General features: G+C 33.9%; 1 protein-coding gene across 1 annotated transcript in view; it reads right to left on the minus strand.

Moving 5' to 3' along the window:
- Nucleotides 1-3,127: 3,127 nt before the first annotated feature.
- The window catches only part of LOC149779889 (valine--tRNA ligase-like), an 86,784-nt gene continuing 77,017 nt past the window's right edge, over nt 3,128-12,894 (minus strand). Inside the window, exons 24-25 of the mRNA XM_089936572.1 lie at nt 4,947-5,096; nt 3,128-3,333 (exon numbers count right to left, since the gene is read on the minus strand). Coding sequence (XP_089792698.1) covers nt 3,265-3,333; nt 4,947-5,096 — 219 coding nt within the window. The 3' untranslated portion in view covers nt 3,128-3,264. The remainder of the gene's footprint in view (nt 3,334-4,946; nt 5,097-12,894) is intronic.

Below are 12,894 nucleotides of genomic sequence, written 5' to 3' on the forward strand. Positions count from 1 at the left end.
AGAGTCATCAATAAGAACTCTATGTTTAGTTAAGATTTCATGTCTGGACTCAAAGAAAGAAAGCACCTGCCTACCATATTCATATTAAACACAGGTGTCACTGAATAACATTTTTGCATAATGTTGTTTCTGTTGAAGGATTTTATAAGTTTGGATTTAATTCTGCAACACCAAAAAGAGAACCAACCTTGTTATATCTATCCGACCTATATGTATAATGCATTAATCTATCAAAGTCACCAGCCACATTTTATCAAGGTGTTGACATAAACACTATACTGTCTCATTAACTTTAACAAGATATCCGTTTGGAAACTTTAGAAGTGAAACATTTTTAGGAATTAAAATAAAAACAACTTTCTAAAGTACAAATATTGTTATGAACTTTTCCAGTCTTTCTCTTCTTTAACATAACATATTAGTTACAAATTGCATTCAATGCGTTGTATGCCTCTAGTTATGAAAAGAACTAACAAACATGAAAAAATCATGTCTAATTTAACACAATTCACACAAGTTTGATTCTTTCAATGGATTGAAATCCTGTCCTTCTTTTAATTTTTCATAGCTTATTAGTACTGTACTAATTTCACTAAGAGTTCCAGAACCAAAACGATCAGATCTGGGGCACGGCACATCACTCCAACTGTTCATGTGCAGTTCAATAACAACCAACCATCTGAATAGTTCTGCGAGAGACTCTTTGAGTCGTCATTCTGAACATTTCCCATTTATTAATCTTTATTTTTTAAAATTTTGATACTGACTTAACAACTGGCTTAGAACCATATACAGTGACCTAAAAATCTCAGTAAACAATATATAGCAAATGTGGTAAGTAGCTGGCTGTTTTTAGGGTGAACCCATAATGTTAATTTAAAAGTATGATTGCAGAAACTTACTGTTATAACTGAATTAAATTATTTTAATAGGTAAAGTCCTCGGATATAAACCTGTCTTACTGGGTATATTTTGGAACCAATCTTACTATCTTTTGGAACCAGTCTTACTGAGTATCTTTTGGAACCAGTCTTACTATCTTTTTGAACAGTCTTAATGAGTATCTTTGGAACCAGTCTTACTGAGAATCTTTTGGAACCAGTCTTAATGGGTATCTTTTGGAACCAGTCTTGGTGGCACTCACCAGATAATATGTACTTTTGAGAGAGTGACGTATGTAAGGTGAAGTAGTTCGCATTTAAAACATGCACAGTGGAGAGAATGTTGGCATACCTCTATGCTAAATTAATTTAATGTGGATGATATTTCTTTTGGATATTGTACTTTTGGAAATTTTACATGATTTAAGCACACTGCTAACTAAAATGACTGCTCCCTTGTGTTAAAAAATCAGTCTGAATTAGTCTAAAGTACACTATACATAGCAGCTAATAAAATAGGGAAAATGAATTTTGCCAGACTAGACAATACCAGCTTCTGAAAGTGCAATGAATGAATTACCAAATATATAAAATGTAAAAAAAGTTATCGGCTCTTTTTTATACAATTTACCTCTGAAGTTCAGAAAGTGAAAATGACCAAGTAGAGCTAGCACTTTTTTGAAAGGTGCACATTTGAAGTAAGGCCAAGCTGTATACTCTATAACCCATAGTACACCCATCAATCATACACCAAAATAAAGGGAATTAAAGGTTCTTTGCATTATACCTAAGATATACAAGGTCTTTTTTAAATAGCCAGTATAACCAGTGAGGAAAGCCGGGGACATTCTTTTTCTTTAAAATCCTAACCCTATGCAAAATGCGAAACTGTATAGCGCCACCCTTACTGGGTATCTTTTGGAACCAGTCTTAGTTGCTATCTTTTGCAACCAGTCTTACTGGGTATCTTTTGGAACCAGTCTTAGTGGGCATCTTTTGGAATCAGTTTTACTGGTTATCTTTTGGAACCAGTCTTAGTGGGTATCTTTTGGAACCAGTCTTACTGCATATATTTAGGAACCAGTCTAACTGCATATATTTTGGAACCAGGCTTACTGAGCATCTTTTGGCAAAAGTCTTACTGGGTACTTTTTGGAACCAGTCTAACTGAATATTTTTGGAACCATTCTTACTGGTATTTTTTAGAACCAGTCTTACTGGTATTTTTTGGAACTTATTCTAAACTTATCAAAGACAGAGGGAAAAGTTTGAGAAAAGCCAAATTAATGTAAAGGATAGTCAATAATAGTGCCCATGCATATTTACAATCACTATTCCAATATAGGTTACCTGTCAATACTCCCCACCTGTGATCCATGTCTACCAAACAGTATAAAATTCCCAAACAAAATAAGGAATTATTTTAAAAAAAGTTTCGAATACTCTGGAACTTTGCTCTGGAATAGTATGTATTCCAGTTGAGATTAGAAATGCCCACTCTATTTCCTTCTTCCAAACCCAATATGTCCAGTGGCTTCAGAGATGCAGCTAAAATAAATAAATTCCTTTGTATGAGGGCCTCAAAGTAGATTAGTTCTTAGCTATTTGTGTTACCCTCTTTAAATAAAAGTCATTATTATTGTTATTATTACAGTAATAAAAACATCCTATGCAATACATATTGTTCTCCCCGATAACATCTGACCTAACAATTCTATATTTTTTATCTTGAAAGAAAAGAATGGAGAGAGCTTTTTAATTTAGTTATATAATACACAACTTTATTAAAAAATATACTATAATTTTCATAAATGTGACTTCACGCATTTCAGACCATCTTAAGTGTGATGTACAGCTTGGTGTTTTCAACTGACATGGAGGCTACTTCAATGCCACGTTCTATCTGCTCGGTGTGTGGGCCAAAAAAACAAAGTTGGTGTGAGCCACACCACACCCACCCCTAGTTGAAAAATGCCCATATCATATGACCTGGAACAATTTTTCAAAATACTGATGTGGCAAATTGGTTTATAAAGAAACCAAAAAATGTATAGACATCTTTTGGTACTAATTTTATTGCTTATTCTTCTCAGTCTAATATTAAAGTGTAAAGTTTTTGAACTATGGAAAATAAATCTCATAATTTATTTACAAAGTTAATATGCTGCACTGACTGATTAATTTTTTCTTTTTATTTGTTTTTATACCACCCACAATAAGGCATTACATAAAATGTGAATCAGAGATTCAGAAATGTCTTTATGCAAGAAAATTCTGACACAACCCAACTATGCATATTATAACACTGGAGTGTATTTGTCATCATTATTTTTCCACTGATAAGAAATATTGTTTCAGGACCCAGATAAGGTGAAATTTTAAATCAAGCAAGCTTCTTCATCATTTCAATCAGTCCCATAATTCTCTCTATATCTTCCTTTTTCTGTGAAATCTGAAAAAGATGAAAGTTTTATCAATTTATCAAAATGAAATAATTTGAGTGGCCTAAAATTATTTTTTAGACTTAGTTCCTCAAACACACACAAGTACCATCACCCCACTTCACCAACTACCATGAAAAGTAAATGCTTGCATAGTGATACCTCATTATAACACTCTTCAATGAAGATATAAAACTACAGTACTGTTAAGTGATGTAAATATGGCATATTATAAACAGTATTCCTATCACATAATACAGTGATACCTTATTATAATTCTATATATCATCAAAGAAGCATTCATTATAAACAGTGGTACTAGTGCATGATTTCATGTAACAGGGGTAGAGTTAAAATCAACTGAAATTTAAAAATCAGTGGTTGGTTCATCAGAATTTATCAATAACTGAATTTATTCAGTTAGAAATATTTTCTGTATTTATTCATGGACAATTTAACTCTCATACACTTAGGTATTAAAGTTGCTTGTATCATGTAATTCTAATGGTTTCCATGGCAATTTCTTGTCTGCCATATGGCTGCCTCTTGGGTTCTACAAACAAAATAAGTGGAACCATTTGTCCAGTTGTTTAAATTTTCCAATAAGATTTCATTCCAAAATTTTGAATAGTTTATAAAAGACAAACTCAAATCATTTATCAATGATCAACTTTTCCAGAACAATCTATGACTGATTTGATGGATCATCAAACTGATGGGTTGGAGTTGACTCTGATTTTTTGATGCAAATTGCATTAATGCTATTTGCAGCTGTTACACACTGCACAAAAATACAAAGCTTCCCAAGAAAATTGTTGATCACACTGATCTAGCACCTCCTTAGCTTATTAGCTATGACTGACATTCAGTCTACCAGCTGCTACCTGGTATGACTAAGAATCAGTCAACCATCTGCTACCAGGCATAAGCAATAGTCAGTCTACCAGCTGCTGCCTGGCATGACTAACAGTCAGTATACAGCTGCTGCCTGGCATGATTAATAGTCAGTATACAGCTGCTGCCTGGCATGACCAATAGTCAGTATACAGCTGCTGCCTGGCATGACTAATAGTCAGTATACAGCTGCTGCTTGGCATGACTAATAGTCAGTATACAGCTGCTGCCTGGCATGACTAATAGTCAGTATACAGCTGCTGCCTGGCATGACCAATAGTCAGTATACAGCTGCTGCCTGGCATGACCAATAGTCAGTATACAGCTGCTGCCTGGCATGACCAATAGTCAGTATACAGCTGCTGCCTGGCATGACCAATAGTCAGTATACAGCTGCTGCCTGGCATGACCAATAGTCAGTCTACCAGCTGCTGCCTGGCATGACCAACAGTCAACCATCTGCTACCTGGCATGAGTAATTACAATGTTATAAAAATTAGGTCAGCTTGTGTCACCATTTACAGACAAAATCACACAAGTTCAGCTAAAATAAATAATCTAAAGTATTTTGGAGCTTTGAAAACTGAGATTTTTTAAAACTGGATTTAGATACAGTTTTAAGTTCACTCACTTTGACTTAAGAATTTATGTTCAACTAGAATGATTTTTAAAAATGCAAATGAGTATGGCTTGATCTACAGCTCTAAATAGAACTATCAATTATGCCCACCTTCTGAAAATGACTCTCCTGAATCTCTGGAACAGTGTGTTCCTGGAATTTCTTAGTCTCAGTTTTCTTCACCAGACTGATCAATATTTCTTCCTCTTTCTGTAACTTTTTATGGAATTTCTCCAGCTCTTTCTGTGGATTAACTAAACCCTGAAATTAGAGAAATATAGACAGAATGCAGGCAGGGAGGAAGAACTTGGGAAAACCACAGGGAAGAAACACTGACCCATCATAAGCTACTGGCAAGCTTTCTTACAAACCCACACAGGCCAAATCCAAAATTTGAGCACATGCCAACAGAGGTGAGATCACAGTGATTGGTAAAGATTAGCAACTTTGATCACTCGGTCACCCAGGCCCCTTGGAGAGGATGAGAAGCATCATATTAAAACAGTCTCATCTATTTGCAACGTGCTTATCTGGAAATGGCTTTTATATGGTATCACTTCTTAAAAGTCAGTAATAAAATGAATCTGCCTATTCTGCAATCAACTTTATCGAACATTTTTTTGTGGCTAAAATTAGACTTAGATAAACAAAATTGCATTGCAGTCGCAGAGGAAGCAGATGATGTAGGACTGAGATTAGCCACAGCATTACAGCAAGCGGTAATAACAGTAATAATATCAGTAGTTGTAATAGCGATGGTGGTGGTGGCAACATATGGCCTAGAAATTTATGATGGCAGTGATGGCATTTCATTTTAATGAATACGATGGTGTAAGAAATATAAGCAGTTGTAGTTACAGTAGTGATGGCACTGGTGGTAGTTGTACAGGTAGTAGTATCAGTACTGAATTCAGTACAGGGCAGGAGGAGGATATGGGGCAGGAGATAAGATGATGAAAGAGGAGGGGGCATCAGAGGAGCAAGAAAAGGAAAGGACAAAGGAATTGAGAGGGAGATGTGGATCAAAGGATGAAGAAAAGAGAAATATTAAGAGGAGAAGGAGAAGGAATTGTTCTTTAAGTGCTGAGTGTAAGTGTTAATGATCATAATTTACCTGGCAGAGGTGCAAATTAATTTGTTGTGGTCATTATGACTATTAGATGTATTTAAAAATGAAACGATGATGATGATGACAACAATGATGATGATGATGATGATGAACATGTTATGATCAACATCAACAAAGACAACATCAGCAGCAGCAATGGCAGTGGGTACCACAGCAGTAGTAACAAAAGGTATAATTTGCCAGGTAATAATTATGGCTGATATTTTTATGTTTTATAGAAGCTACCAGGTAATAATTACAGGTGATATTTTTTAAATTTTTGTCAGAGGTTGTCAGGTAATAATTACAGCTGATATTTTTATATTCTTTAGAAGCTGCCAGGTAATAATTACAGCTGATATTTTTTACTTTCTTTAAAAGTTGCTAGGTATTATTTACAGCTAATATTTTTATTTTATTTATAAGCTGCCAGGTAATAATTACAGCTGATATTATTATTATTTTTTAGAAGCTGCCAGGGCTGATATGTTTTTTTAATAATTTTCTTCAGAAGTTACTAAGGAAAGTGAGAACTCTTTAAGTACATGTTTGCCAACTGAAAACTGGGCCCAGTATTTCTGGACAAACCTAGCAGCATGTATATCTGGTAAATCTCCACTAATCTGGCCTAAGTCTGATTAGGCTATTTCTACTAAGGTGTGCACTGAACATCACTTAAATACACCATAATCCAACTCCACAATGAAGAGCCTTCCCATTGGCCTTCAACAATACTACCACCAATACCATTCTATGGCCAGGTTGCTAAGGCCATATCAAGCATCCCAAATCCCAAGGGATTAAGGGATAGGATAAGTTAAGCCATAGCTTTTAAAGTTCCCAGCAATCTTTCCCTGGCAAGCAATTTCATAAATGTATTGATTTTGCATTTCTGAACAGCTGTTATCTACCTTGGAAAGAAGTGAAAGCAGATCAAACAGATTAGTCGAAATAATGTTTCCTGAGTGACATGATACCAGCATGACGGTTGGAATGTAAATTAAATACTGAATGAAATGAACACGCCCACATAGAGGTTTTCATGGGCTAATCTGATCACTGAGACAGGTCTTTACAAATGTAATGTACTGTGTCAATGTGATATACCAAACTATGTACCTGCAATACATAACAGGCAATTAAAATCTCAAATAAAATTGAGAGGCAATAATCAAACCATGTGCAATACGTGAGACACAAAATTAGTTATACACAATGAATAGCTTGTATACTACAAAAAAATCTTGTACACAATATATAAGTAACATCAAATCCCAAATATCAAATAAAATATAAGCTTTCCAAAACAAGAACTTATTGGAGAAATGTAAAATTTTGTAAACCATTACAATATTCTATAATTGTCCAAATAGAAATGCATTACTCTTTAGGAAATTTAGTGTAAGTTGCAAGTCTTTCAGGAAGACCGTTGTCTCAAATCGTACAAATACATTCTCCAAAATGATGCATTATTTTTGGTCAGTATAGAAACAATGAAATCTAAATCCCATAAATTTGCAAGAAAAATAAATCATACAAAGAACTCCTTTCTGAGGAAAACAAATCATTCATAAATGTTCAGATTAATCCCATAATGAACAAGTTTCTCTTTTAAAATGATTCCAAAATTATTCCAAAGTTACAATGTAAGCAATATGACTTGAGAATATGGATGGGGAGAACAATAAGAAGCTTTAATAGTCACAGAAATTAACCATTTTTATTCATTTACGCTGCAGAAACATACATAAGTGCTAAATAATAAGATATCACAATGCCCTGGGCCCCTGTAAATCTAGATTAGGTCCCTCCGGGATTCAATGTGAGTAGGCCATTTGCCTTACAAAACCTTGCACACAAAAAATGCAAAAGTTTCATTTAAATTCTTCAAAAATGCTAGTAAACTATGTGATATCCTTTGGAGCTGCACTGGTAGGCCCCTCATCTTTATGATGACAGGCTGATTAGCTAAGGGTACTATGGTATTTCAAGTCATGAAATTAGCAACTGGTGAAAAAGACACTTACCATCAAGGTATTATATATATCTACTTGTTGTTTCTTGCTCTTACTAAAATGCATTTAATTTCTATATTAAATCAGATGATTGTGGGAAACAATCGATGAACAGATGCTGTGTTAGACAGCGTTACACAGCGGGAGTTACTCTGATATCATGGTAATACCAAAAAATTTTCACAATGGTATATACGTATTTTAATGTTGGGAACTTGATGTATATACAGCACAAAGTGTACATCAACTTGAAACACACTGGAAGTTGATTAAATAAAACAAACCACCAGCAAACTGATATATTTACAGTACAGTATTTAAATTAACACATCTTTAATTATTTTTTAAACAGTAAGGAAGCCTGAAAACATTGTCCTCAAAACTAACATTTAAAAAATAGTTTAGATTAGCATTTGGAATAATTCTGTCCAAAAAAACGTGAGGAATGGACTCTTATGATACTATCAGAACTTTGCAATGTGATTTCTTTTTGTCTGGCTTCTTTGACAGATGACATCACCTCATACAATGTTACTGCTTTATTCTGTTCTTATAAGACTGTGGCAAGAGCATTCTTCTGTTGATTTCTTCATGTAGATAGATTGATGCTGTGCACGTATATATGTACACACACACACACACACACACATACACACATATGCACACACAAACACACACACACACAGAGTTGTACATGTATTTGAAAGTGCACATTATTTTTAAAAAAATTCTTAAAGTCATATTGCATAAGAAATGATTTTATTTGAATAAAAGCATACAAGTGATAAATGTTTTTAATGCTCTAAGAGATAAAGACAAAGTTTTAAAGTCAACACCTGTCAGCCACCAGAACTTATGGAAAACATCAACAATCACCTACTTTGCATTTTGACTCTTATATGCTATATTATATTCAATCTCTTGCTTCTTGACAAATATAGTAATCATGTGATCTGACTTTTGCATCATATCATTGAACATTATCAGACAATAAACTTATTAACCGATTCATTACAGTAATATCGATTTTAAGAAGATACAGATTCTGTTTGAGATCATTTGGGTATGGCCATGTTTGGAAATGGGTGCAATTAATTCTTTAAAATAGTGTACTCACTGGCTATCCCGACATTTTTCTGAAATCAAATGGTGATGCAGAACTAGTAACTTAAGGTTTTTCAGTGTATACAAGATAAGCACATAATAGGTTGTGCTATGCTGAAAGACACTGAAAACTTTTAATACTGTGATACCACAGCACCTGTGACATCATAGAAAGCAAGGACCAGTAAAGTACATGACCTATGAATGGAGAATAATGCTATTTCTGTTCTTTGTATTTTGACTGGTAACCTATAATTAGCACTCCTTTGTCCATCACGAATAATAACGGGCTATCCTTGCTCACACTTACAGGGTAATGTATCAGTAGTTATATACATGAAGTAATACCTGTATCATTGTATAAAAATTTATTTTAAGCTAAGAGATTAGCAGCTTATAAAAGCATCCAAGACAACGTCTTTCTGGAAAAGACATAAACTCATCGCATTTTACTCCTTTTAGTTCAAGGAGTTGATAGCCACAGAATTTACTGAATTATATATGCAGCAAGTATTTTCATTAATTGAGATGCATCTAAGTGTACTCTCATAAAAGTATTAAAAAAAAAACTTGAACTGTTTTCACTGAATGATAAAAAAGACCTATGGCTCTTTGATGTCTGTTTTCAGCTTTGTAAGAGCAACATTTGCAGTGTTCAGAAAATGAAACTACTTCATCGTTCACCTAACACTCTTCCCTACCATAGATGATAAAGAAATATGCAGCCAATACATCAACCTAAAGGCAAAGCTGGAGACATAAAGTCAGATTCCAAGAACTGAGATGAATTATCAAGAATTCTACACCTGAACATACAGAAATTGTGAAATTGCTGGAAGTCGTATTCAATTCAAGCCCCGCTACAGCAGAACATGAATAAGGACTCAGTTTCATGATTGTTTTTTGTTTGTTTTTAAAATCATTTGTAGCACATGCTATGCTGACCATTTGCTATACAAAGAAGCCAGTATATTCCATGGAAGAAAACAGGTATAAAGATAGGAATAATCACTGATCCATGGGAAGCTTGTGGCAAGCTTTCTCATTTACCCATCTTATCTGAGCAAAGACCTGAACCCACAAAGAGGTAAGATGTTAGTGATCTTTAGAGACAAGCACCTTGGACATCTGAGGCCCCTTCTGTCTCAGTACTAAGTATAAAGAGAAACTGATTAAAGCAGTAAAACTTGAAATACACATGGATATCAACTCCGCCAATCCAATCAGTAAGACAGACATTAATAGAGCAACAGAATGCTAGCTGACACCGGGACCTGGCAGAAATCATTGGTTTAAGTTAAATGGAATCAAAATTCTAGTGAACAAAGTCAGACATGTTTGGTGTTGGAAAATACTGTAATACATAAACTATTTTGTATTCAGTACTGGTTTACATCAGGACATGATGAAATTATATCAAATAAAATAAAATTCAGTACGATAAGGTCACATCATTTTTTTATATTCTAAAGTACAATACTATGAAATGCAAATAAATACATCAAATGAGTAAATTTAATGCATTATTTTAAAAAGTTATTACACATATACCAAATTTAACACTGTGAAAATAAAAGTAAAAAAATCTGATTATTTAGGATAAGAAGAAATATAGTTAGGGCATGTTGATTGTTTTAAATCTTGCTGAATATGACTAATTATGCAAGGAAGGTCTTTGCTAGTGATTGACCAATCAAATATTGCCCCATTTAAATAAAAGGATTCTGTTTTTTTAAGGTCAGTTTCTACAGTGACAGGACGAAGCAGTTTTGAGCCTTGAAGTGACTTAAAGCAAGTTATTAACTGCCTATGAATTTAATCTAGTACCGTAATCATTTTTGCAATGAAAGTATTCAAATCTATTTACTGTGTAACTGTTTGATATGGCTGCAAGTCTCAATTCCAGTGGAAGCCCTGGATCAACACAAAGGGTTGCCCATAGGCAGCCATAACATCATGCTCTCTAAAGAATAGGGAAAAATGTATAACAACCAATTATATGAATAAATGGATGTACCACAGCATTCACCTGGTGAAGTTGCCTGACAATCAATCTTCTGAAGAACTACAACATGTTAATCAAGTCAAGGCATTGCTCAAGACCTCCTGGACAATATTAAAAGGAGATATTGATTCTCATGGGTTTTGATATAATATGACAGTGTTTCAGGTGGAAATACATCAGAGTTGACAAATGACAATGACCAGTGACATGATCATTTTTTTAACCAATCAGCATGTTACATATCATGAGAGTGTCTACACTACCAGAAAACATGCAATTTTATCCAATCAAAGTGTGTGAATCTCTACAGCCCATTTGCTAATGAAACAAACAATTGTATCCAATCAAAGTGTGTCAATCTTTAAAGGTCATTTACTAATCATGGAATGAACAGTCTACATTATGTGATTGGTAATAATAGTGAGAGCAGTACAATTGTTAGGGAGAAATACCTCTCGTTTCTGGTGTGCTATGAATATTTACATTTTATGTTCATTGAAGAAATTAATATTCCATGCAATGAAACAACTTCCTTTGTACAAACAGAGTATGTACATGTTCCCTTATACAAAACATTTAAATGATGTCAGAAAAAATAATTGCAAATAATATAAATAGTTCATGTAATGTGTAATTTCATGGATTAAGACCCCAGCATAATATCAACAATCAGCTGCTTATATTCATGAATAACTACTGAAAATAGACTCTTATCTACCAGTGCATTATACAATGGTTGATTAAAGTCTATGTTGTTTGTAGCTGGATTTGACTTCTAAGTAAGGATATATGGTAATTCGTTATGATAAATGCGTGGTCAGATCGAAATGTTCTCTAATTAAAAAAATCCCATATCTGATTAATTTTAACTTCCTAATGTAGAGACTGTCAAACTGACAAGGATTTTTCTTTGAGGAAATTATCTGTTTCAAAAGTGGAGAATATTGTTACATTAAAAGGTTTCAAAGGTAAAAGAAGGAAAACGCAGAGATGAAAATTAAAGAATCATAAAGTAGTTTTAATAAATGTGTGTTTAAGGTTGCAACAAAAAGACATTAATTGTTTGGGTATTTCTTCTGCATTTATTGCAGTACAAAGCCCTAGCTGCCAATAAAACATCTTTGTATGTTATTTGCAATGCATTTGGGAACTGACACAAAATATGCAGAAAACGATAACCTTAAACTTCCTAATTGATGTTGGTGTTGTCCCAAAGTAGTTTTTCACTGTATGTTAAACAAGTGTGAATGTATAGGATTTAACAATACATCAGCATAATTCTGACTGTATATTACTGAGAAAATTAAGACATCCCAAAATAGGTATTCAAAGATAATGGAAAAAACCCCAGAGTACATCCTTAAAATACAAAGTAAAGTTTTCATATAAATGTAACTGTTTTCAAAAGGCCAAGATTTTCACATGAACATCAATTTGGAATGCCTCCTGGTCAGGCTGCCTTTGTCAGTTGCCTCTTACACCCAGTTCATGCATGCAATGTGACAGTCTGTATGTACACATATGATGCTGAAGTTGTCCTCATTCTCTGATGATTTTTTTTCTTCATTCTATCAGAACTCTATAGTCATTACACTTTAACTAGCCTTAAGATACTGATTAGCATAAAAACAGCTTGTCATGAACAGGCTTGAAAGCGCATTTCGATTCATGCTAAAAAGGAAAACCATGTCTTTACTAATGGCCACTTATGCTGATAATATTGATTCAGAAATGTAACTATATGTAGCACATCACAGTTTTACCTTAAATAAGTTGTAACATTAGTTATGGAAAGGAGAGCTTATCTGGTTCGCTGACTAAACAAGT

The sequence above is a fragment of the Sinohyriopsis cumingii genome, chromosome 16 (assembly GCF_028554795.1).
Source record: "Sinohyriopsis cumingii isolate HCF-2022 chromosome 16, ASM2855479v2, whole genome shotgun sequence".
NCBI lineage: Eukaryota > Metazoa > Mollusca > Bivalvia > Unionida > Unionidae > Sinohyriopsis > Sinohyriopsis cumingii.